The 24,982-nt window shown below is 35.1% G+C and overlaps 1 protein-coding gene across 2 annotated transcripts in view; it reads right to left on the reverse strand.

The window, feature by feature from the left end:
- SGCZ (sarcoglycan zeta) overlaps positions 1–24,982 on the reverse strand; it is a 222,829-nt gene that overhangs the window by 34,620 nt on the left and 163,227 nt on the right. Inside the window, exon 4 of one of the 2 annotated variants that reach the window (XM_055796833.1) lies at positions 19,313–19,435. The exons of the other annotated variant lie outside the window; for it this stretch is intronic. Within the exon in view, the coding sequence (XP_055652808.1) occupies positions 19,313–19,435 (123 nt within the window). The remainder of the gene's footprint in view (positions 1–19,312; positions 19,436–24,982) is intronic. 2 annotated transcript variants of the gene reach the window in all.

Genomic DNA, 24,982 nt, shown 5'->3' on the forward strand with positions numbered 1-24,982 from the left:
TTCTACCGTCTGCAGGCTTCCTCTTTGCGTTTCAGTTTGTCTAAGTGTTCCTTGCTCATCCATGCAGGATTCCTGCATTTTTGCCCAACTTCATCTCTGTTGGGAAGCATTGCTGCTGAGCTTGGAGGTGATCCTTGAATATTAACCAGCTTTATTGGGCCACTCTTCCCTCCAGGGCTTTATCCCATGGTACTCTGACAAGCAGATCCCTGCAGAGGACAAGTCTGCTCTCTTGAAGTCCAGGCTAGTGAGCTTGCTGTGTGCCCTCATTGCCTTAAGAATCTTGGACTTCACTATTTTGTGGTCACAGCAGCCAAGGCTGCCCTTAGGCTTCACATTCCCCACCAGCCCCTCCTTGGTGGTTAGAACAAAGTCCAGCATGGCACCTCTCCTTTTTGGAGAGGGAAGTTATGAACAATGCATTCCAAGAACCTTCTGGATTGCCTATGCCCTACTGTGTTGTGCCTTCAGCAGACTCCAGGGTGGTTGAAGTCCCCCATGAGGACCAGGGCTTGTGAATGTGAAGCAGCTCATATCTGTCTATAGAGGGCTTCATCCACGTGGCCTTCCTGGTTGGGTGGCCTTTAGCAGACCCCTGCTATATTATTACCCATTCCTGCTCTCCCTGGTGGAATGGTATAAATGATTCAGGGTTCCCAAGAGTGGAACACAGAGCAAAAGTTGTCCTTGTATACATTAAAAAAAAAAAAAAAAAAAAAAAAAAAGGAATATTTTTGTATTCAATAGATAAAAAATACTGTATTTTCACTTTGTTGTAGAAGATAACCCTAGGATTTGGAACACCCAGGCTTATGCTCTAATGAATAGTTTATCAGTTACAAAGCAGAATTGCTGTTTCCTTGATGAAAATTGAATGATTCAATGAATAAGAGGACTATCAAACAACAGTCAATAGCTTTATGGCCAGGGGACTCACCTGGGGTGTAAAAGAATGGGACATTAACTCGGACAGCCTGACTACAAAATGAAGGGTTTAACTTCAAGGCTAATTAAATTATCTTATTATTTTATCTTGATTTTTACTAAAAGCACTAGAAACTAGGTGAGAAACAATTTTCTCATTCTCACATTACCTCCCCTCCCCCAGATTATAATTTTTTTCTGTAGTATTCAGTACAAAAAGTGAGAATAAGAAAATTATTTCTCACCTAGTTTCAAGAACAACCAGTAATAATTTTCTATTTTGAGGTTTTCTAAAAAAATTATAATGTACTGCTGCCTACCTACAAAATGCCAGGAATGTCTGTCTAATTTGCTTCAAAAAGCTCTAAAACAAAAGAATTAATGATTAGCTTTTGATAAAAGCAAAGCACATATGCCCTTTGCTTAAAATATTCCATAAACAAATGGTTTGATTTTGAAAAGTCAAAATCTCAGAGGAACTTAACAAAAGTTTCTCCATTAAGTCTAGACATCTCATTAGTTGCCTAAATTAGAGGTACAGATTATTTATATTTAATTTACATGCAAAAAAGAGAAGATGGCATCTCTGGAGGTTAGTTAACTACTGTTACATGACTGAGACTAGAGCAACAATGCACACAACCTAAGCACCTTGAAGTTTTTCCCTTCAACATCTGGTCAGCAGTTGACACATCTGAATTTTATCTAAACTGGGAAAGGTTGTTAGGAAATCTCACTTTAATTATACCAGCAGTCCTCTAAGTTACCCTGAGCATTAAAACCAATACATAGGGTGCTTTATATGGATTTCAGTGGCCAGTTCTTTATGCCATATATAAATGTGCATTTATTTTTGTTCTCTACTTTGCCATTACCGCAACATACTGATTTTTTTTTTTATGATTATGTGGCAATTACTACTGCATTCTTACAATTTAGTGAATTGTTTTATTTACGCAAAAGGAAGCCACAAAACAGCAGGACTATAACCCAGATTTTTGAAATAGCATTTTTACTACATAGGAATTACCATGCCATTGATAAATTATAAACAAATATTTAGATAAGTGCATTCGTGCACCCTGCAGAGGGCACTAATACACATATAAAAAGTCCATCATATGCAAGTATATAGTATGTATTTAAAAAGCCACTGTAAAAATGCCTTCAAATACTTTTGAATTCATAAAAAAGTGAAAATGTGAGAATAAACCTGACATGCATTTTTACAGTCCTGAAATGGAGATAAGTTTATACAATGCATTTTGGTGCCTATTAGACCAAAATGAAACAAAAATGTTAGTATCTCCAATTATTGAAATTCATAATTCTTTTTTCCAGATTTGAGAAATAAAATGAAGCTATAATATCAGTTCCTTACAAGATTGTTAAAAAGTTTCTGTTTGATATTACCACTAGTTATCTTGATTATCGCCTATTATGACTGCCTTTTTATTCCTGCTCTTTATTAACATTCTGGTTTTCTCTCTAGAAGTAAATTACACAGATGAGTACAACACATTCAAACCTGGCATTACTGCAATGCAAAAGGGCAAATGACTTAACTTAGATAAGTCTTTACTGCAGTTTTAAATGGAAATTCTGCAGCTGTGAGAGGGAATGTGCAACAGTAATTTTGTCACTTAATATTCTCATCTTCAAGTCAGCACAGCAGTGAAGCAAGCCTTTTAATTTAGCAGCAAAATAGAAGCAGGTGTATTTCAAATCACTTAACTGCAATGACCGTAAACCACCAATGGTCATATTAGCAAATGTGTGCCTATGTGTTACCTGTATTAATCACAGGAAAGACAGCAGATCTGCAGGAAAGGACAAGATATTAAAGCAGACTGAAATATGCTAAAGTTGGCTGAAATATGCATCTTTTGCCAAAGACTCAGATGCTTTTGCAGGCAAGAACCACAAGAGAGTTTCCACATGCCTTGCAGAGGCTGTGGAAAGAGGGTTTATGATAGTAATTTACTGCTGGATCTACCACTCCATTTTTAAGGCAGGAGTGAGCTGGTCACAAAGTAATTTATTAGTGCTGGTTTCAGCACTCCCTTCTGTGTCACCAAGGAGCAGTATCAGGGCGCATGTTACAACCACAATTCAGATTACCTGGCAAACCTTGTTAACAGCCCAGCTCTGCTGTGAGTCTTGTGGCATAACCCTAGTCTAGTCTTTGCTCTTTTACTGTTTGTGAGTCAGGAGAGGCTCAAAAATCACACTCTTGTCACTGTTGCAATACACCTATCATAAATTCACCGTAACACTTTTAAGGTTTAAGCAATTTTCATTGCCTTGCTACACACCAAGGCATGTCTGGTTAAAATTATCAAAGCAGGCTTTACTACCCCCGTGAAAATTTGGTGTGGTCAGATGCCAGAGAAACCTGTTGTTCATGTCCTCTTAAACTACACTATGTTTGGCACTTTCAGAACAGAATAGTGAACACTGGGCACCAGGATTGTCATGTCTATGGAGCAGAACATCATACAATTTGATAGTCGTGAAATCAATTCTTTTGCTTTACCATTTTTAAGTTAAAATTACAGGAAGACTATATTTCCTATGTCCAGCTATCAACAAAAGACCTCACTAGGTTCAGAGGTAAGTTGAGACAAAAAAAAAGCCCTTCTTAATTTGCATTTTCTTCAGCCCATATCTAAGTGGTATTTCTTTATATTATCCAGTTAACAAACTGTCATGATGCTTACCAGTCCAGCATTTCATCTTTCACTGAAGAGAACCCGACTTGGAAAGACCTCTATTCTTACATTCTTAAACCTTCCAAAGGAATTAATTTCTTTTAGAATCAATCTTCCATGTCCTTCAGTCTCCCTCTGGCCTCCAGACATCTTACTACTGCAAGTAATACATTCTGGTTTCTTTCAGCAGGATATTCCCTCTGCTCCTTTCCTTGTTTTGTATTAAAAGTTCCTTTTAGTAGCTATACTAATTTTTCAAATAATGTTTTGCCAAAATGAAATTGTATTGAGTTACTATTAGTTTTGCTGTCAAGAAGATAAAAAAAAAAAAAAAAAAAGTAATTTCATTAAAATTTCAAATTCAGAAACTCTGCTTGGTCTTTCGCTTTTATCCTAAATCTAAAAATAAAACAGGCAGGCAAGGCCTAGAATGACAGTGAAAAGAAAAAATCCTACAACTATAAAAAAGCCTGAAAATATTCCTGACAGCTAAAACATGAAATAACTTGTTGATAAATACTCTTGCTGCACAATATGCTTTATCTATGCATTTTCTCTGCTCCACGCTGAGAGTGTAAAAACAGATTAAACAACTAGTCCATCATTTGGTAATGCTGTTAGGATAAAAATAGTAAAAATCATACAACTAATTTGCCTGATATGAAAAGAAATATTTTGAAAAAAGATATTTCCCTTTGATGTTTCATGAGAAAAGACGTTCAGATGTAACTACCAATCCCACCTCATTCTTTCAACCGTAAATTGGGAAAGGAATTTTTCAAGTTAATCTGGCATTCAGCCACTGCCAGTATTTTGCTCTGTTGATCTTGGATACCTCTTGTGTCTTAGTGTGATATCCAAGTACTTTGAAAGCTTTATGTGCTGATGTACCTAGACCTTTGACCACCATAACATACTTGCTTTGCAGAAAGCGATTCAGAAAAAGGACATGAAAAAGAACGATACCTAGTTACACTGCAAGTGGTGTAACCTGCAGTACTTGCTGTCACGTCTATCACACTTTATGTATCAGACTGGTTTAGAATGATGGTGACGGTGACTTAAGGGCAAAGTCTCCATTTGAGACAAAAAATATACATTTCAAATACATTTCAGCATTTGTAAAGGACTAAGGCTGACTGAAAGAACTGAAAGGCATTTGTATGTGGATTATTTCTGTATATGTCTGCTTACATCTATGCACTAACAGTCTTTTTCTAGCATGTTCACAAAGTACATTTCAAATGTTTTACAAACCTACTATCTAATAGATTCAATGAAAACCAAGATATTTGGTAAAGAACAGTTACCATAAAACTGAATTCTAATACTTTCTAAGTCAGAACAGCTAGATGAACATAACTCAAGGTACCCATTACTGACATTAGTGTTGACAGGATCAATAAAAGTGTTCTTAATATATCAAACCATTAAAATTCATGGTATGCATATTCAATTCAGTTTATCTATGAATGGAACACATACCATAAGGAAACACTGACACGCAGGTTTTAGTTTGGGCTAACAACTACAGCATGATGATTAATGAAAGGAGAGGTCTCTGGTTGCTTTACCTTTCTGAGCTCATTCGTCCTATCCTTTCTTGCAGTGGTGTGTGCTTATTCATGCAGCTTTCTCATCTTTCCCTAATTTTACAGAATCTTACTTAAAAGCGAAGTTGAAAATACATATCAAAAGAAACTAACTTCTAAAACAGAAGTATAGGAAATACACTATACAAAGAAGAACTGTACACAGAAGGATATAAAGGACAAGAGAATGGTCCCTTTTCATGGCCAAAACCAAATTATTTTCATTTTCTTTCCAGTAAGAGGAAAGGGTAGCTGTAGAGTGTTATTTTATAATGTCAGCATAATTAACCATGGATGCTTTAATTTGCCAAGCAATGTCCAAACCAGCCACTCTTCCATTCATACAGTCCTAATGTCATTTTGTGAATTAATCCTGTGGAACGACAATGTTTTGTAGCATTGCTCTTTGTTTCAAAACACTGCAGTTTGGCATTAACTGTGCTCAGTATCATACCTAGGAGTGCCCACCTCATCAAAGCATATAGTTTGGACCAATGTACTTGATTGTGACAGTATTTATTCAAACAGGAACCAAAAAGCCAGCATTCCTGGAGTAGTACTGAACTCCTAAGTTTGGAATGAAATATCCCAAAATTATGTACCTCAGTTCAAGTACAACAAAACTAGTTAATAAGACCTGACAGGAGATGACTCAAAGAAAAAATATATATTAATTGCACACTGTGTTATGCACAATTGTACAGTACAAAATAATAATTATGTAAAAAAAAGAATAAATATTTAATACTTTTTGAAAAAAAAATTAGAAAATACGGTCAATGAAACTAATGAGAATGACTTTTAGAAATGTATCAAGCTGTCATGGTTTAACTCCGATAGTCTACTGTTAGTCTCCACCCTCTATTAGACTTTTGCACTGGCCATATGGAGCTATTAAAGGGTAGGGGGTCCTGCTGATTGCTCCTTGGCTTTACAGTTGGTGAAGCAGCTTATGGATGGGCATTGGGGAGTCTCGACTGGTGCGATATTGCTGCCCGTGCACCATTGTCATAGCAATCAGCACCTGCTGCTCTTCAGCCTTCAGCAGCCCCACAACAGAAAGGTCCTCTGAGAGATGGGGCAGGATAGACAGGCAGCTGTCTCCAAGGCAGCTATACCAAAAGCCCACCAGTACCCTTTCTGGGTCCCTGAAGTACCCTTTCCTAAGCTAGTCTATACCAAGGGCGCATGGAGCCTCTGGGCCGGTCACTTCCCCTTCAGGCTTATTTCAGCCTGTTGGGATCTGTCTGCTGCTCCCGATATACGGATGGGTTCTGCCCCGTATAGCTTGATGGCATTAGGTGACACTGTGCACCGGTGTCTACCAGAGCCTTATACTCCTGTGGGTCTGGCGTGCCCGGCCATCTGATCCACACAGTCCAGTAAACATGCTTGTTCCTTTCCTACACCAGGCTGGAGGCAGGACCCCTCTAGTCCTGGTCATAGGATTTGCCACTTACTACTTGTAATAATCATGATCAAATCACCATCACAAATTATTTACTGAAATTCAAACAATTAAATAGAAGAGAAAAGCAGCTTGTTCACAGGTGGTTCAAAACTGGGAAGTCATTTCTGCAGCGGAACTGTTCTGAGTTCTGCTCTTAGGTTCTTGTCTGAGCCTGGTAATATTCATACATTTAGAGAGGCTAGGCTGTATGGGCCATTAGATCAGCCCTATAACTATAAAATTACTGTCCCTGTTGTGTTCAATTTATCTGAGCCTAAATAACCAGGTGACACCCAAATTTAGAAATTAAAGTTTAAGAAAGAGTTAAAAGGAAGAAATAAATTAATTCCTTAAAGAAAAAGACTAGCTGAGGTCTGAAGAAATTGAGAGGGATTCTCCAAGAAGGATGCTCTCTCTGATCTGGGAAACCCATTTGAAAAGCTTCAGCGACTGTTTGCAACAGAGGACGAAGAAGGAGAAAGGTCTGTGGAGAATATGTTTCTGAGCCAGGAACATATGACCAGGCATAAACACAGTATCACATAGCTGCTGAGAGTCAAAGCAAATCAATCAGGCTAGGGTCTACACCAATGAGTTAGCAGTTTCAAGACTATTGATGTTAGATTGTGTCTAGTTGGATTTCAAGTAAGGGGAAAACTTGTTTGGATCCACATACAATATACCATTTAGGCTTACCTTGAGATTCTTGACTGATGATCAGACCTCAGAAAAAGGAGGCTGCCCCCTGGAGACGTCCCTGCTGGGGAAAACTGGTTTGGCTGGTAGATGGAAGAATTTTGGATAGGAGTTGTAGGTAGTACATAATGTAGTTCTACTCTATCTGAAACACTTCTGTCCATCTTAATGACAGGTCTCCCAAGAACCAAATATTCATGAGGTAAAGAAATAAAGCTGTTGACCAGTCACTGGGTGACAGAAATGGTCAACATGTGACTGGTCAGCAGCCATGTGGAAGAGATGAGAATTTTGAAGAACTTCAGTGGAACAAGCCAGAACAAAGATGTTAAGCATATGTGAAGGGCAAACTAGAGCTGACAAATTACTTGCCTGTCTGTGAAAGCACATGCTAAAAGGCAGCAGAGAAAGCCAAGAAAGTAGGTGATGGTTCTATGGCTGTACAAACACTACTTGCTGGACCTTGGTTGGGAACGCATGCCCTTCCCTCTACAGCACAGGTAGACTCCACCTGTCATAATGTCCCATTGTACTAAGACTTGCTCAGGATTTATGGAGAGACTTCAGTGTTCCTCTGTTTAATGAAAAGGAAAATCTTAAGACGGGAATAAAATTATTTGCTATTGCTTTCTCTCACTTTGTAAAAGAGAAAAAAATAAGTTTACCCTTAGCTTGAACAAAAATACTTTTATGTAAAAGTCAAAATGAGGGTTTTGTAATCAATAGGTTTTATGAGTGGTTACTTAGAGATACAAATGGAGGAGAGCTAGATGCAAACACATATACTGAGCTCTTTTTTTTCTTTTTCTTCATGCTACCTACCTGTTTTTTCATACTAAACACTGTATTATAGCTAAGAATCCCTTAAGGAATATAAAAAAAACTACAATGAAAAGGGCTGTATCTACCATGTTAGTAAGAATTATTCTAGTGTAAAATTCTGCCAGAATTCTGACTCTTCTATCGGTGTTGCACCTAGAACAACAACAGTATATTGCTATACTGGCACCTTCTAGACATTCCTAAAATCTGATTGACTTTGTTAAATTGTCTGAAATCTCTATCTAGTCTTGCTAAGTGTTTTAACGTAAAGCCTCATATATTCTACTAATTTCACATTTTCCATAAATTCTTAGTAAATAATATGCACATTACATTTATCAACTTTAAAGATTCTCCCACAAAAATATGCTTTTTTTTTAATGGAAAGAAATTTTTTATAATTTTTTCTATAAATTCAAGTGTGAGGTAGGGTTCCTTCAGTGACTGATTGTTCTGATAAATAGAAGTTTAAGAGCCCAAAATGTTAGCTACCCATAAAGTATTAAAATGCAATAATAAATACTACAAAACATTTAGAAATATTTAAAATAATAAACAATTATATGTGAATAAAACAGCTATATGTGACATTTACGATAAAACTAATACAGAGAAGACTTATTTTGAAGAAGAAGAAACTTAGGAGAAGTGTGCCTGTCTATCACAGTGGCAGCTGCAAAGAGTAGGACATTACTCTTAAGGTTAGAAAGAGCAAATCTTACTGTGTTTACATTAGTTAGCTTGTGACTAGAGATAAAAAGAAAATATCTGATCCCCTCTAAGGCTTATTCTTTGCTGTGATCGTTAAGTTCAAAACCAAATCAGGATCAACCTGTGATCTTCAAAAGATGTTGATATAATTTATTCTGTAGATGAAAATGAAGGAAATTCTACATTCTCTACAGCCAAATTATTTCAGTCTTTCATTATTTTCCCAGAAAAAAGTATTGGTTTTTTATTTGTCTTTTTTCTATTATTTTTTTTAAAACTGATAGAAAGCATCCCTTGTTTTCCAAGAGGCTATTTTTCAAGGCCTCAAGACGGATACCATAGTCCTTTTGATATTTTTTTTCTTCAAGCACCATCTTTTTCTCTCTTCTCTCAGAGATCATGCTCCTGGACAGCTAATCAATCTCATGGCTCTGGATCCTATTCAGTCATTTACTGAGCAACGGTACACCAAACTGGATTAAGCACTTCGGAGATGCCCTTGCCAGTGTTGAATAGATCCAGAGATCTGCAGGCTCTACTCCTGTTTACACATTCTAGCTTCATATTTGACTTTCTTGCATCACATGATGCTCTTCAGCTTGTGATACAAAATCTGTCCCAACTCTTTTTCTGAGGATCTTTTTCTGTGGATCTTACTTATGAATTCTCTGAAGTTTTTAAATTGACCTCTGGAAGTCAATTTTATTTTGTTTTGCCGTTGTGTTTCCCTGGAACTTTCAAACAGGAGGTATTCTCATTACATGGTGGTTACCCGTTCAGATTTCCTTCCACCTTCATGTTCTCAGTTCCTTCCCACTGATCAACAACACTCCTTGTGTTAGTTTTTCAACACTGTGTCATGCTTATAATCTATAAATCTTGTATAGACTGTGTCTTGATCTTTTTTTTCCTAACAGATATCTGTCTCTATAGTTATAAGAAACAAGAGGTGCCCAAACATTCCAAAATTCTGTCACTAGGACCTGTGCATTAGATGATTCTTTTTGTTTATAAAAAGCTTCATCTGTATGATAATTTTATTTGGTAGTCAACATTACCACATAGGTTCTTTGCCCTTTCATCAGTGCTCATGAAGTATAAATCAATTTGCATTTTGAATCTTAGAGCAGTTATACATTCTTCAGATGAATCAATTTCTGCATGGATACTGACCGTTCTTTGCTTCATTCTCTCTTCATGAGATGATGCGTACCCCATATAATTTCATTTCTTTATAGAATATATGTTGATTTTTGCCACCCTTCCTTCTGGAATTTACATTACCCCATCTGAATTCTTATACTGTTCTATCTATACTTTTCAATCTGCATACACACATACACACTCCTTTACCTTCTGAACCTTGAGCAAAGCCACACTGTTATATACTTTTAATTCAAATACAAAAGCTTATATACATTGATGATATATTTCTAGTGCAAAAATGATGACTTATTATGTTTGTGTCTCGGTGTGCTGAATTTAATGCTGTCAGACACTGTGAAATGTAAACTCATCATTAGCCACAATAAGGGTAGGAGTTTAAATTCACAACGTAGGCTGAAGGCTGTAGGCCATATTTTTGTGGGTGATATAATTTTTTTTCTGGAGTTGTTTCCTGTGGGTGAAATTATTCCTAGCTTATAGGAGTCTGCTGTGAATAAGCTTTGAAATGTAATGGAGACTGAAAATGATTTGAATCTATGTTTTTCACAGCTTTGACTACATACCTACTTTAAAAATAGATTTACAGATAACAGTGAAGTCCAAGATGTTACTGGTGGAAATCTGCCAGCTTTCCTTCTGAGTAGAGTTTTGTTTCAAACTGTGACTGCCACAGACTGAAAGAGTACCTCCTTGTGAGCATTTTTATATTTATTCTTTCTGTTACTTTCTACCTAAATTTAGAGTCAAGATCTTGTTCAGTCACATAAATTTTGAAAGTATGATGCATGTCATGACATATTCTTGTATATTCTCACTGTGCAAATCGCAGCTAAATATATTAGCTTGTATTGAAAGCTGGGTAAAAAAAAAATGGCTTATGATTAGATAAAAATTTAAAAAGCCACTTTGCAGTGGTTTCAGATAGGATTCAGAGAAAACAAAGTATAGGTCTGACATGTATTACAGGGCTCACAGTAAGAGGTACATCTGTACATTATTTGGGAAGAGTCAGATGCCTGCAATATTTCCTAAAAATGTAATAGTATTCCTCCTATCCTGAAGGCTTTACAAATGGAAATCTGAATGATCTCATCTTCTAGCATCTAATGAGAATACTGTTCCAGGATGAAGCAAGATATTTTTGGCCTGTAGTATCATCATTATAGATGAGTATTTGGAGCCAAATACTCTTTTCATTGAACTGAAATCCTATAGAGCAGCCTGACCCTTACCTCCAACAATAGAATTTTGTTTCCAGGCAGAAATAAATCATAAGAAAGTACTCCAAGGCAAAAAAAGAAAATGGGAATGATGGAGCTGCTTTATGATTCACCTTTCCCTCCTGTGAGTAGCTATACCTTAAAAATAGAGATGAGTCTGACAGCTGTAATTTAAATGTGCATTTTCAAAACTATCAAAGCCCGAGGGCATGTGAGTGTCAGGCTTAGCTCAGGTTTTAAGAGTTAGAATTTTACTACAAAATCTGAACGCAGTTTATATCCAGTTCCTGCATCAAAACCTTCTGAAAGTTTAGGGTGTGTTTTCCAAACAAGCTTGTTTGGTTCGATTTAAGACTTACCTCAGCTTACTAATAATAGGCCAGTTTTCCACTAGGCTTTGACTATTACACAGGCCATGTGGATTTGCCAGGTATCACACAATTCAGAGCCTTCAAAACTAGGTCTACTTTAAATTGCAGCTGTGGACTCTGCACAGCCCTTCAACAGGGAATGTGCAATATGATTGGGAATATGATGCAGATATTGGCAGTTTTTCCCCAAAATACTAATTCTTACAGTCACCAATATCCAATAACTTAACCTTGGTGTCAAAGCTTGAACCTGAAAACCAGATTCAATATGGAAGTTGGGATCAGTCTCTGGATCACTACTTCCTTCTATCAGAACAAAGCAAATAGTCTCCTCACTAACTTTGGGAGGCTGCTGGCTGTGTTCTGCAAAGGAACAGACCAGAAAAGTATAAAATCAGCTCAAAAACATACACTTTATTTAAAAGAATTAAATACATTACAGCCCAGAAGGAGAGGGAAGGATTAAAATCTGTCATCTCTTACAAATGATGTTATCATGAAAAAATGGGAAAAAAAAGTTGAATATGGAAAGAGAGGCATTCAGAAAGCACAGGTTATGGAAAGGTTGACTCTCTAGGTAGGGGATGATTTTCCCCTCCCTAAAAATCAAGAGTGTCTCATTTTGCAAGGTTTTTTGCTTTCTTCTCCTTTCTCCTGCCTGACTATATGTTGGCTCCTTCTATGTCTCTCTCTACAGAACAGCCTTGTAGAGGATTTGTCAGTAGAATGGCTGTAAGAAATTGAACACGTTTCCCTGTGCTGGCAAAACTGCTTGCATGTTTGTCTCACTTATCTGCTTTTGGGTCTATTCCCTTTTCAGAAAAAAACTTCTTTTATCAAGGCTTCTTTCTCTTTACATGCATTCCTGAGACCAATCATTCTGCTCCTTGGCATGTTTTTGTTCAAGTGCCAAAACTCAAAATCTTTCTTTTGCATATAAACTGTTATGCTTAGGTCAATGTAGTCCTCCAACAATCTACATAGTCACCTGCAGGCCGATGTAAGTACATGCTGTGTGTAATCTGAACTGGCTGGATGCATTCTATCCTTAACTGGAAGATATCAATCTATCTGTACAATGTCCTGGACAAGAGATTTATTTATTTAGTCTCACCACTTTTAGCCTACCTATAAAACTTCCAGTTCAGAGGCAGCTTGGAGCTCCACATGTATGCTTGTAATCAGCTCTATAGTTGTACCTCCAGAGTAATGCTCTGACAGGTTGCTCTGTTGCCAAGGTTAGACTCCTGCAACAATATTATCTTTCAATCAGAGCTCTCATACAGACATGTCTGGATCTTAAGTGCTTCCCTGAGATCTAAATAAGCTTATCAGAAACCTTTTTCATTCAGCATATTTTGAGGTACATATTAATGCAGTCATTACCGAGGAAACACAGAAATTCTATATGTGTAATGCATTTTTGTTACTGACAGATGATGATAAAAAAAAAAATGGTTCATTCAGTGTTCAGGGTACTGAGATTCTGGCATATCTACTTAAAGGTTTAACATTTTACTACAATATCAAATACAGGTTTACTGTGGTCACTTAACTTGGTTGTGTAAGCCACTTTAAATTGATTAAGAGCTTCCCTTCATCTTGTGTCACTTCAGTTTCCAAACTCCACCTGTCCTGAATGGCAATCCGCCAACTAAACATGGCAAATCCCAGATCTTTCCCAGTCTTACTGAAATTCCTGTTCAGTCTCTGAAGGCACTAGGTATACACCCACCATAATAACAACATACATCGAACAATCATTTATATTTCTACATTTCAGTACTTGTTATAAATATTTTATGTCTACTTATCTAACCTAATTTGCAATTCATATATATTTCCTCATATATCTGTCATATTTCCTTTTTATAGCCATAAGCCATATATCTACTTTATAATTTCCTTTTAATTATTCTGGAAGACCTTTCTATATTTCAATTATCTGCAGACTCACAGTCCTACAGCAAATTCCTAAAATCAAAACCTACTTACTGATGCACTCCTTTTTGTTTCTCACCACGTGCAAGCCTTATTACAACTACAATTCCCACTATGAGATCTATTATTATGTTTGAAATACAGAAACAAAGTAATGTTCAGCTAATTACATCAACTCACACAATACAAACATGGAGCTCCATATATCTGAAAAGCTTTGTGGTTCAATAAAGTATGCAAGCAGTTGAACTCTATAGAACGATTACTAAAATCTTGGTAAAACATTAACTGACAAGTTTTTAACTAGCTTCTTATTTATTTACTCTTAACATATTAATTATCATTATTTAAAAAATCAGTTTTATTTGGAAAGGACTTCAGGTCCTGTGCTAAAACAGATTATACCACTCAGACATACAGCAATAAGGGATGACAGAAAATAAACCAGCAGCTAAGTAATAGGGAAACAAAATAAATTAGTTCCTCAGAAAGCTTATCTAGTCTAGATTATTTAGAAGTTACACAGCTTATTTGCTGCATCAAGAAAACACAACTGGATTTGACTGCAGAACAGTAATGGTTTCTGATGTAAATCCTATGCAGTTTAATTTGCAAACTCGTTTTTGCCTTGCCTTTTTTTAAACATGATTAATAAAGAGGTACATCTACAAGTACAACTGATTTAGAAGAAAGTACCTTGTAACAAATTAAGTTACACTACTGTTTTTATGGGCTTTGTAAGAAAGGTCAGAGATAAAATCATGGTTAAATAAAGAACACTATAACCAAGTCTGAATGAAGTATATGGATCAGAAGAACGTGTAGGAGACAATTAAAAAATAAATTGCAGTCTTTTCTTCAAAAAAATATAAAGAGATATTCTTTTCAAAAAAAGAAAAATGTATAATTTGGATAAGACATTGTAAGTTTAATGGACAAAAAAGTCTCTGATAACATGCTTTTAGCCTTAACTGAGCAAACACCCTCAAAAGTCAGAGGGAAAAAAACCTCAGTTACATTGTCAAAAAAAGTAGGTGTTTTGCTTAGGGTACCACTAGGTGACCTCTGCTTTGCTTAGTACTTCTTATACAGTTGCTACACTACAAGTTTGGTTTAAGAAAAAAAAAAAAAAAAAAGGAAGACAAACTATACTAACGGAAATGTATAGTGGAAGTTTTTTATAGAAAGAATGACAACCTTCTTTCGTAGCAGTGTTTCAGAAAAGCGTACGTTGAGCTAGGCCGCCTTTATCCGTTTTCTCAAAAGTACTGCAGCAGGATAAAGCTGAGCTGTGATATACGCCTGTACTCGCACCAATCAGTGTGACCAATACAGTGTTTTCAAGTTCTGCTACAAGCTCATTTTAGAGAGATCATATTGCAATTAAAAGAAATATAGAATAAAAGCATAGGCCAGAAAACCTGTACTAAGATTTAAAGAGCAGAAGTAAAAGACAAACAGATACTCTTGCTCTGTAACTGCAGAGGGAGTAGAGAAGACTCCATGATGCTATAGGTGCTGTTCATTCGTTGGGACAAGGTGAATACAAGGGATGGACAGAGGTTTAACCATGTGCAAAAAGGAGACTGTGAGCCCGCTAGAAACTGAGCTCCTTATTCCTGCTTGTTTCCCAGGTCTTTGGCAATGTGTTTACTTTATTGTGACTTTCTCTTCCCTCCGTACAAAGCTCTACGATACACCCTGAACTTTGTTGGTAGGAGGCATCCCTGGGCAAAGGGGCAACACTATGCTGCAATTCTACTGGCTTTGCCTAACAAAGCAGAGGTTGAATCTTTTTTCTTCTTTCCTTGAATGATAAATTAGAAAGCTAACACAGTTAAAAGAAAAAGCAAAAGTAAAAACGGAAGGAAAAATAAGGAGCCTGAATTAAATCAGCCAGCTGCCTGATTTTAAATTGAGAGACTCTTAACAGGGAAATATGTATCTGTGATGTCTCTAAAACAAAAAGTGCTACTTCTGACTCCATATTTTTCTTATCTGGGAATTATATTAATATCTAGATTACTAGTCTGTTTCTACTATACCTTTCTTCCTGGAATAGACTGCCTATATAAAAATTCACAAATAAAAAATGTTACAAAAATAATCAATGAGAAGCTGTAAACTTAATCTTTCAAGTTTAAATTATTCAAGAATTTCTTATACTGCCTTATGATAGATTGCTTTTTAAAGCTCTGCATTACAAAAGCATTCTTCTGAATTGAGAAAAAGTCATATAAAGTAAATCTCACATTGCCACAGTAGTTTATAAATGCCCATGAAATGGGTACGCTTTAGAAAATTAATTACCAAAATGCATCATTTATTGGACCCACTTGCAGTGAAGTGTTTCCAAGAGACACTCTTCACAGCTAAGCAATAAAATAAGGTCAGGCTTTCATTGTAGTACCTCACATAACTACTTGTGAGAGTTTTGTCTCCAAATAAGCACAGCTTATTTTTGGTTTTTTGATACTAATTTTTCTTTTCTTTGTTCTTCCATTGCTCCTTTCCTATATTTACCCCAAGGCAACATGACTATCAAAATGCAGGCTTTAAAAAAACACACTAAAAAAAAATTCTGGTTGACATTTGACATTATGATGTCTTGCCAGGTTTCATCAGTCATTTCATATAGGGTAATGCAGTCTGATTGATGTAACTTACAGAGACTCATCACCTTTCATGAGTCTGCTAAAGAATTTAAAGGTATCGTACAATCTTGGATAGAATTCAAAGAGCTACTTATTACATGCAAGAAAGATGTTGTTATTTTATTTTTCCATGAAGACAGAAAATTTTTTTTCACCCTTTGGGAGATTTCTCTTCTTTAATTATTTCTCTGGAGATTGTATGGGCATACAACTTTTGGTCTCCATTGGGAAATCTGTGTTAAATAATTTGAGCTTTAGACTGGAGTCAACAGTAAAGCATAGATGTCTCATTATAGATTTATTATTTGGCTGAAGATTAGTACTTATGCTGCAGAAATCCTTTCAGGGTTACAGAAATTGGGATATGAGGTTATTTGGCCTAAGCCTTTCAGAAATGCTCATTGATTTAGAAATCTAATACCGTTCCCTTCATTTTTTTCCTCTAAGAAAATGATGGAAGAGTTAACTTAAAGTGGGCCCTAGGGATTTAAAGCATAAAATTTTGAAACTAGCCTTTTACAGCCTCATTATAAGACAGTTTACTAATGAAATCTGATTTCAAGATGATTATCCAGAAATTGGAGAAAATGATCTCAGCTTCATTAAATTACTTCTGAATAAAAACAAAAAAAGACAATTTTCAAGTTATTTTTAAAAGTTACTCTTTCAAATTAAAATTACAAAAATCCTGAACAGTTTTTTCTAAACAAACTACCCAAAATGTTGGATGTTAGGCTTTTTAATGGAACATAATTTTTATTTGACTTCATGACCTAAATGACAGCACTCGGAACCTGATAAACCCTCCTATATGCATATTTTCTTTGTGATATTTAAATGCTGTCTAAATCTTTCTTTTTATGTGTGTGTGTGCACCAGTAATTCAAGTCAATGTTTTAATTGGTTTAACCCTCAAATAGTTTTTCTAGTCCAATGAAACGTTCTCCTGAAAATTCAATCCTAACTCTCATTTAGTTCTCATTTTAGCCACAGAAGGAAAATCAGTTACTTGTACAAACAACTCAAGTGGTGAGATTCTCTGGTAGGATTCAACAGGTATACAGTAATCCCTGAAACTCAGATGAATATATTAAAGCAGCATTAACTATAGGTTTTCCCTAGCCTTTTCTTTTCTGTTGTGGTTTGGGTTTTTTTGGGTTTGGTTTATTTTTTTTTTTAATATAAATATACATACAGTCAAGTGTATGTCTAGAATTAAGGAGAAAATTCTGTTTAATTCACAGGAACAAACTTATATCCCATGCTAAGCATCACTGAATAAATTTTCATTAGTTATTCTGTGTTCTATGCGACTGATGTCAACAGGTGCTGTGGAACTCAAGCCCCTTTGAAGTTAACGACAGTTGAGCAGTGCTTTGCTTTTGAAGTCCAATAAAAAAAAATAAATTATCTTGACATCTACAACTCATGATTGCATTTCATAATGACAGGAAATCTAATCCTCTGTGTCATTAGTAAGATGTTTTATTTTTTAGCTTATGATAGATGCCTTGAAATCTCCCGTGTTTAATATTTACTTTCTCAGTATAATATTCTGATAAAGTTTGAAATTAAGAGGGATTCAGTATGATTCTCTTTTTTCTTCTTGTGTTAATCCAGTTATTATCTTAGGTTTTACTGTGGCAAAATTTTTTTACAACAGCTATCAATGAAGAATTGCTCCTGACTCAAAAAAACACCAATGTCTCCTCCCAACCTCAAATTTGGTAAACCAATACAATTTAATGTACCATATTGAATACTGCAACATCGCTAAACTAGCTGCTTGTAAAAGCTTTTTCTTTTGGTTTAACAGTATTAAAACAACTTGCTTGCTGAGAGAAGATAGACAGAGGTCAGACAGGAAGGAATGGGGAAGAAAAGTTATCCCACATACTGGCAAGCAACGATCTTGAAGGCTTATGAGGAAAGTCCAGTTTGACTCTACTTCCTGGATCTATTCTAATGTTGTATGTAGCATTATACAGAAGCAGAACTACCTAATACTTATTTTTAAAAAGAAGCTTGAAGTTGCTAATAATGCATTACTTAGTTTTACAGACAAGAAAGAGATATCTTATAATCATCATAAACCAGAACCATCTTACACTTTCTACAGAACTGAACTTTCAATCTAGTAGGTTGATTTTGAACTCTGTAAAGCAGGCATCCCCAGATACAGACTGACCTAAAGCTAAACATCCCTGACTGGTGAAGCAATTCAAGTTCTGTATCTTATTTGAGATTATGAATATATTAGACTAGCTCAAGTCCAGCCTAAATTCAGATAAGATTTTATCAAGCAGTCAAAGTTAAAGCATTTATCTAAAACACACTTAGGTAAATGATTTATTTTTTTTTTATAAGCTAACACATTTCTAATATCAAATGAGTTATTGATACATATAGATATATATGTAGTGATGATCGTAAAATGCCAAGGAGAACTTTTTTCAACTTATTGAACAAACTATTGAACAAATGTTCAAGTCCAGCCAAGGTTCCTACTACCTACACTTCAGCTGAGCCTCCTAAAGCAGAGTACATACCCTTAATTCACATGGAAGTTAGACTTGACACTTTGTGTACAGAAAAAAACAAAGGTCATATTATATAACAATAGTTTTTATCATTGTGAAGGGGCATTACCTAAACAAATGGCCTAGGTACTGCAAAACTATGCTCAATGGTATCATATAAAAGCCAGATCACTGTGATTTGTACCATAGTTTTTCCTGCAGAGTTTAAGTTCAAATCTGCCTGTACAGGAATTGATTTTTAGACTGTGCCGTATCTTTTGGTTGGTCAAGCAATCACTGATGATAAGACTTTTTCCTCACCAATGGTTGAAAATTTTGTTGAAGACTGATAGATTAATTATTACTAATTATAAAATTATTATATTTTTATATATTTTAAAATAAAATATTGTTATATTTTATATATATTAAAAACACACACACAAAAAATAAAACAAACCTAAAAAAAATCCCAAACAACAAACAGAAAGAAACAGAGTTTACTTCCATTTAGAAACCTTATTATTACCATACCTGTTACTTTCAGTCTGTCAGCTCCAATGACAATCTCATCTTCATCTGCAGAAAACAATACTTTTCCACCTTCACTTGCTCTCACTTCAAATCTTTTACACTGGGCCTCCACAGCATCAGCTCCTGAAATCAAGGAAGTGAATGTTTCATCTGTGATATTTTGTAAGAATAAAAGTAATCATTAGCATATATGGAATATCCAGAACATAGGAAATACATGATACAGGCTTGCTTTAAGCCTGGCACATAATTGGTATTACAAAATATTGTTAAATTAATTTACAGAGTAACTATTTCGCTATTGCATATTGGGATAGAATTTAAAGTAACTATAGAAAACATCTATTTCAATGTTCTGTGGAAGTCAACACAGAAATTTAGAATGTGCTTGAACTCTGAGATCTTGAAATGCCAATTCAGGCACAGCTTTCAGGGGTTTGCTCAGCTTAAATTACAGTTTCTTTCCAATTGAAAAAACAAACAAACAAACAAAAACAACAACGTATGAGCCTATTCCATAAAGACCAACAAATCAACACAGTAGAAAAGTATTTTTCATTCAGTTTTACCGCAAACTTGAACAATGGAATAACAAAACAAAAAAACTCAACAAAGCAAAGAAAAAAGATGAAGGAAGATATAGCAATTTATTTCATAGTCTATGAAACAAGATTCCCAAATGTCTCAAAGCTCCAAAACCCTAAAAATTTTCTGAAATGGAGCCGACTTATGGAATTGCATCTAACGGTAAAATAAAAAAAAGGCTGCAGATACAAAACTCTGTTAAATTTATTGGTTTTCAATTTACAAGTCTTATCCTACTCTTCAGTGTTTTGTCTGCTAAGTTCTGAAAAGTTTTATTTTATTTTATTTTTTTAATAAGTGAAAGCAAAACTTCAGTTCTGAAAATGGTTCTGAAAAACAATGAAGCGCATATAGCACAACCAGATGTAAGGCAAATTACAACATTTCAGGAAATAATTGCCTGATAATTTTCTCATTGATCCCTGATTAGATTTCTAATGTACATCCGAATGACCCATCAATATTATGGTTAAAAATCATGGGGAAGGCATTATGGCAAAGAAATCCATGTATGTCATTTCAGTTTATCAGTCTGGTTACAGGTTTGTAAAAAAAATCTGCTTCCATAATGTGGAAGTTTTCTGTTTAATATGCAAATGTACATTACCAAAATATATAATAAGAAATATAAAACCTGTAATAACTAACTTTGGATGAGGAATTGCCATAGCAGCCCTTAACTTGCAGAATCAGCTATAAAATTAAAACAACAATTCCTCTTTCAGATGAACTTACATTTGTACTGTGAAAAATTTCTGGCTATTTTTAATTCAACGACTGTAAAAAGAAAATGAAAATTAATTATAATAATACTTATGATGTCTTGTTTTCTTCAAAATAGACATGTTTATTCTGATGTAAAATTGTAAAATGGTATTTTCTACCTCTCTCTACAATGTTTAAAAATATTATTTAAAATGCAATAACCAGGTTGTTGGATTTGTTTTGAAAAAAATCTACATTTTCATAAAGACAGACCAGGACATATTTCAGACAACCTATTGTTAGCCAGGTGATAAATGTTACATCTCACAAACATCCTAGGATGCTCACTAATAAAAGATGTAACAAAGTCTAATTGTCCATCAGGATAAATGTAATTACAATATATATTCACACATAGCTGTCTTACTGAACTCATCCATTACTAAAAATACTTTCGAAAGATCATTTCTGTTTCCCTGATAGTGTTGTCCCCAGGTATATCTGAATTATTTATTTAAAATACTAGCACGTAGCTAATGATGCATGCTAGCAGTACGGTTGGGAAGGATACTCCATTCTTTTGCATCGCCACAGGTGAAGATATCTTCTTAAAAAGCTGTTAAAAATGTATTTGTATTTGTTATATGAATGCTTATTCTATGAAACCCAATGAGATCTAGACATTAGCAGGCCTCTAGTGAGTTCAACAGACTGTTGTGAGTCTGTCCAGTGGCAGAAACACAAGTGAAAGTTAGAAGGTCAATTCATATTTTTTTTCAATTTTACTTCTTAGTTTACAGATATGTTAGGCGTATATGTTGTTTCGCAAAATATATCATAATTTTGTTGGCTATATCCAGTTACTCTATGAAATTGGGACAAACACATAACTCAGATTATTGTAAGAACTGTAATAAAACGTATGATATTACTATTTAATTCATTTGGAAGAAGGAGAAAACGTAAAAAAAAATAGGCTTTTAAAATACTTGCAGAAAATATAGATAATCTTTTATGGATGACTTCTGAAGTTTATATAATCCACAGATAATTTACAATCAATTGATAATTTACACACAGCTACGATTCAGTGATCAAAAAGATATATGACAGTCATGAACAAACACTGTTCACAACAGTAAAGCCAAGGTGTAACTGTCTTTACATAGCACAGCACAAAAAATTTTATTCTAGAATGCTTCTCATGGTTAAGAATAGGAAGACCTGTAGAGGCTAAAGATCAATGATTTCTTGTTGGACATAAAAGTTCCAGAAACCTTGTGGTTTGAAGAAAGATATTCAAGATAACATCAAAGTAATTGCTAAAACTATTGATAACAAAATAAGTGGTAGCTTCATACTTTCAATAAGAATGCATGCGGCTACTTCACCATTTCATTGCAGTTAGAAGAACAATTGTTCCCTCCCCATGTACCATCAATATTTTGCCCCTGTGTCCTCTGGAGGGTGAAAAAACAGGCCTATTGCTAAATTGTTTAGGCTGCCCTAATAAAATTGTACACTGAAAGATTCAAAATCCAATAGCATTACTATGGTAAGCAAAGAAACCATTTACATTTTACATAAGCCTTTTACAATGTCTAGCTTTTATTCATTGGAATATATTTTCTTACTACTACTTCTGTTATTTTTTTTCATAATTGAAAAAAAATCTGATGCTATCAAAACATTCCATATTGAGACAGTTTTGAAATAGTATTTACTTTTGGTTTGAGAAAGTTTGTTCTTCATTTTGAAATATTTAAAAAGCATACAATAAAAATGCATTAATTTAATGCATAATTTATAAAAGCCATTTTTAAATTGACTTAAAATATATTCCTTTGAGGAAAAATTGGAAGCAATCATTTTTCCTGGTTTAGTCACAGGTTTGACTTCCAGATCTTAAAGACCTTCTAGAATTGTGCATTTATTTTTCTGCACAAGTCTAGTTTTCAATAATGTTCTAATTTACATTTATAAGAATGTAAATTTTGTAAATTTCCAAGACTTGCCTTAGAATAGAATGTATTACACTTCATAAGGGCTACATTTTGAATCATTATTGGAAAGCGTAGGTAAGAATTCTGTTGAAGTAGATTTCAGTTAATGAAAGACATGAATTTTATATTACACAATAAGTTCATGACTCCAGGTTGGTTAACAACTACCATAATGTTCTATGTGAAACTCTTGCATTCCAGAACATATTATAAATATAGCACTTGATAGATTAACACAATAATCAAGAAGATCACAGACTTTAATATCTTTAAACACCACTGTATACAAAACACTGTATTATTTCCCCCGTTTTGCAGAAGGAAAAGACATTGCACAAGACATAAAGGTAACACCAGTCCCTAAAATGTAGGCATATCCTACTGGTAAGTGCATTCACAGAGCTCAGTATCTGGTTTGCCTGCACATGCTGGACTGGTGTGGCACCCCTGGACTGGTGTGCCTGCTGGGTGCCCTGCCTGAGTGCTTGCATTTCCTTTGGAGGGAAACTGCAAGGAGGATGGAGAGCCTTTGAGTCTCACTTCAACAGTCAGAGAGCATACTTCAGTCAGATTTTGGAGAAACAATCTGAGGACAAAAAGCTTAAATTCCTTCCTACATCTTCTGGATAAAAGTCAGTCAGGATATTTGTGCTATGACATGTAATAAACCCAGGTACACCGAGTGCCTTTTGCTTCAAGTGAAGCATTGTCTGAAGAACGGTTTGTAATAATACTTTGCTCATTTATGCATACAGGTAACGAGAACACAACAAAGGGGACAAAGTTTTTATTATGGCCTGTTTCGATAGAAGAAGGGGTAATGGTTTCAAAGTAAAAGGGTAGATTTTTAGAGTAGATGTAAGGAAGAGTGATGAAACACTGGAACATGTTGCCTGGTGTTGGTAGATGCTCCATCCCTGGAAACATTCAAGGTCAGGTTGGATGGGGCTCTGAGCAACATTATCTAGTTTAAGATGTCCCTGCTCATGGCAGCGAGGGGTTGGAGTAGGTGACCTTTAAAGGTCCCTTCCAACCCAAGCAATTCCATGAAAAGCAAAACACTTCACTCAACTGATTAGAAAAAAAAAAACAAATCCCAATACAACCAGTGTTTATTGTCACAGTCTGGGAGATTTGGTTTTTAACAGTGACGGGCTGAAAAGCGAGGAGTCCAGGCTGGTGCTCTGCCTGCCTGAAAACAGCAGCAGCATCCTGCAGTGACAGGAAAGCAAAGCTGAAAAGGCATGGAACATTGAAGCTGTCCTCGTCCTGCAACCAAAGTTATGCATCAGGAAACCAAAGGATAATCACAAATAACTGAATACTAACTAGTTTAATCTTTGTTTAAGAGCCGATGATTGCTTAGCTACCTAAAAGTAAGTGGCATTATAAATACTGTGATGCTGTTAATTTACAAACATGAAAGTTTTTAGCTCTGTAAAGAAAAGGGACTAACAGAAAACATGAGAGAAATCAAAGAGAAAAAAGATCTGCCACATTCTTACTCATTATATATCACTGCAAGTTACAGCCCATGTTTCAACAGCTGTCTTTTAAAACTTGTGATGTATTTAGGTTAATATAGCTTTTCATGAAGATTGACTTACAGAACAATGATCTAGACCTTCTACAAAGAAATGCATATATTTTATTTAGATGCTTAGCATGTGTGCTTCTTCAGCATCACAGTGTATGAAAGTACACCTAGCATTCAGTTAGTCCAAAATATCATTACAGGATATAACTACAATTTTATGATAAAATAAATGGGCTTTTTAATTATGTTGCACTCAGGACTTAACAGTGCATCACTTAGTATTACTCACTTATCACTGAAAGAGTGGTTAGTGCATTCAAGCCACTTGAGAGATTACTAACAAAACATAATACACGTTATGTTTGTCTCTTTGACGTAGAACCAGATGTGAAAGTCATGAAAATGGCATTGAGTAGTTAAACCGCCTACTGAGTAATCAATGCTATCAAAATGGAATTCTGTTTCATTACGTTTTGATTTCCCAGTTGAAATAAGTGTAAGCAGTTGCATGTGCAATGCATTAGTGTGTTATCTTTTTAGCTGTAATGGAAATTGCTGTGTTCCAGAAACATTCTACAAACATATATGTCTCATAAAATGTCTGAATCTTTATTATACTAACAAAAATGATGCATCACCTCTTAGAATACTTTGTATGAACAAAGAAAATACTTTGAATTTTTTATCTCAAACTCGTAGAGCAATCACACTATCCACTATGTTTATTTTCAGCAAAACTTATCTGCTTGAATAATGCATATTTCAGTCCAGAGAAATAAGCATGAAAAATCTATCTTTCAAATTCTGTTTGAAAAATTAATTTCTACCAAACACATGCTC

Source organism: Falco peregrinus, chromosome 2 (genome assembly GCF_023634155.1).
Source record: "Falco peregrinus isolate bFalPer1 chromosome 2, bFalPer1.pri, whole genome shotgun sequence".
Taxonomy (NCBI): domain Eukaryota; kingdom Metazoa; phylum Chordata; class Aves; order Falconiformes; family Falconidae; genus Falco; species Falco peregrinus.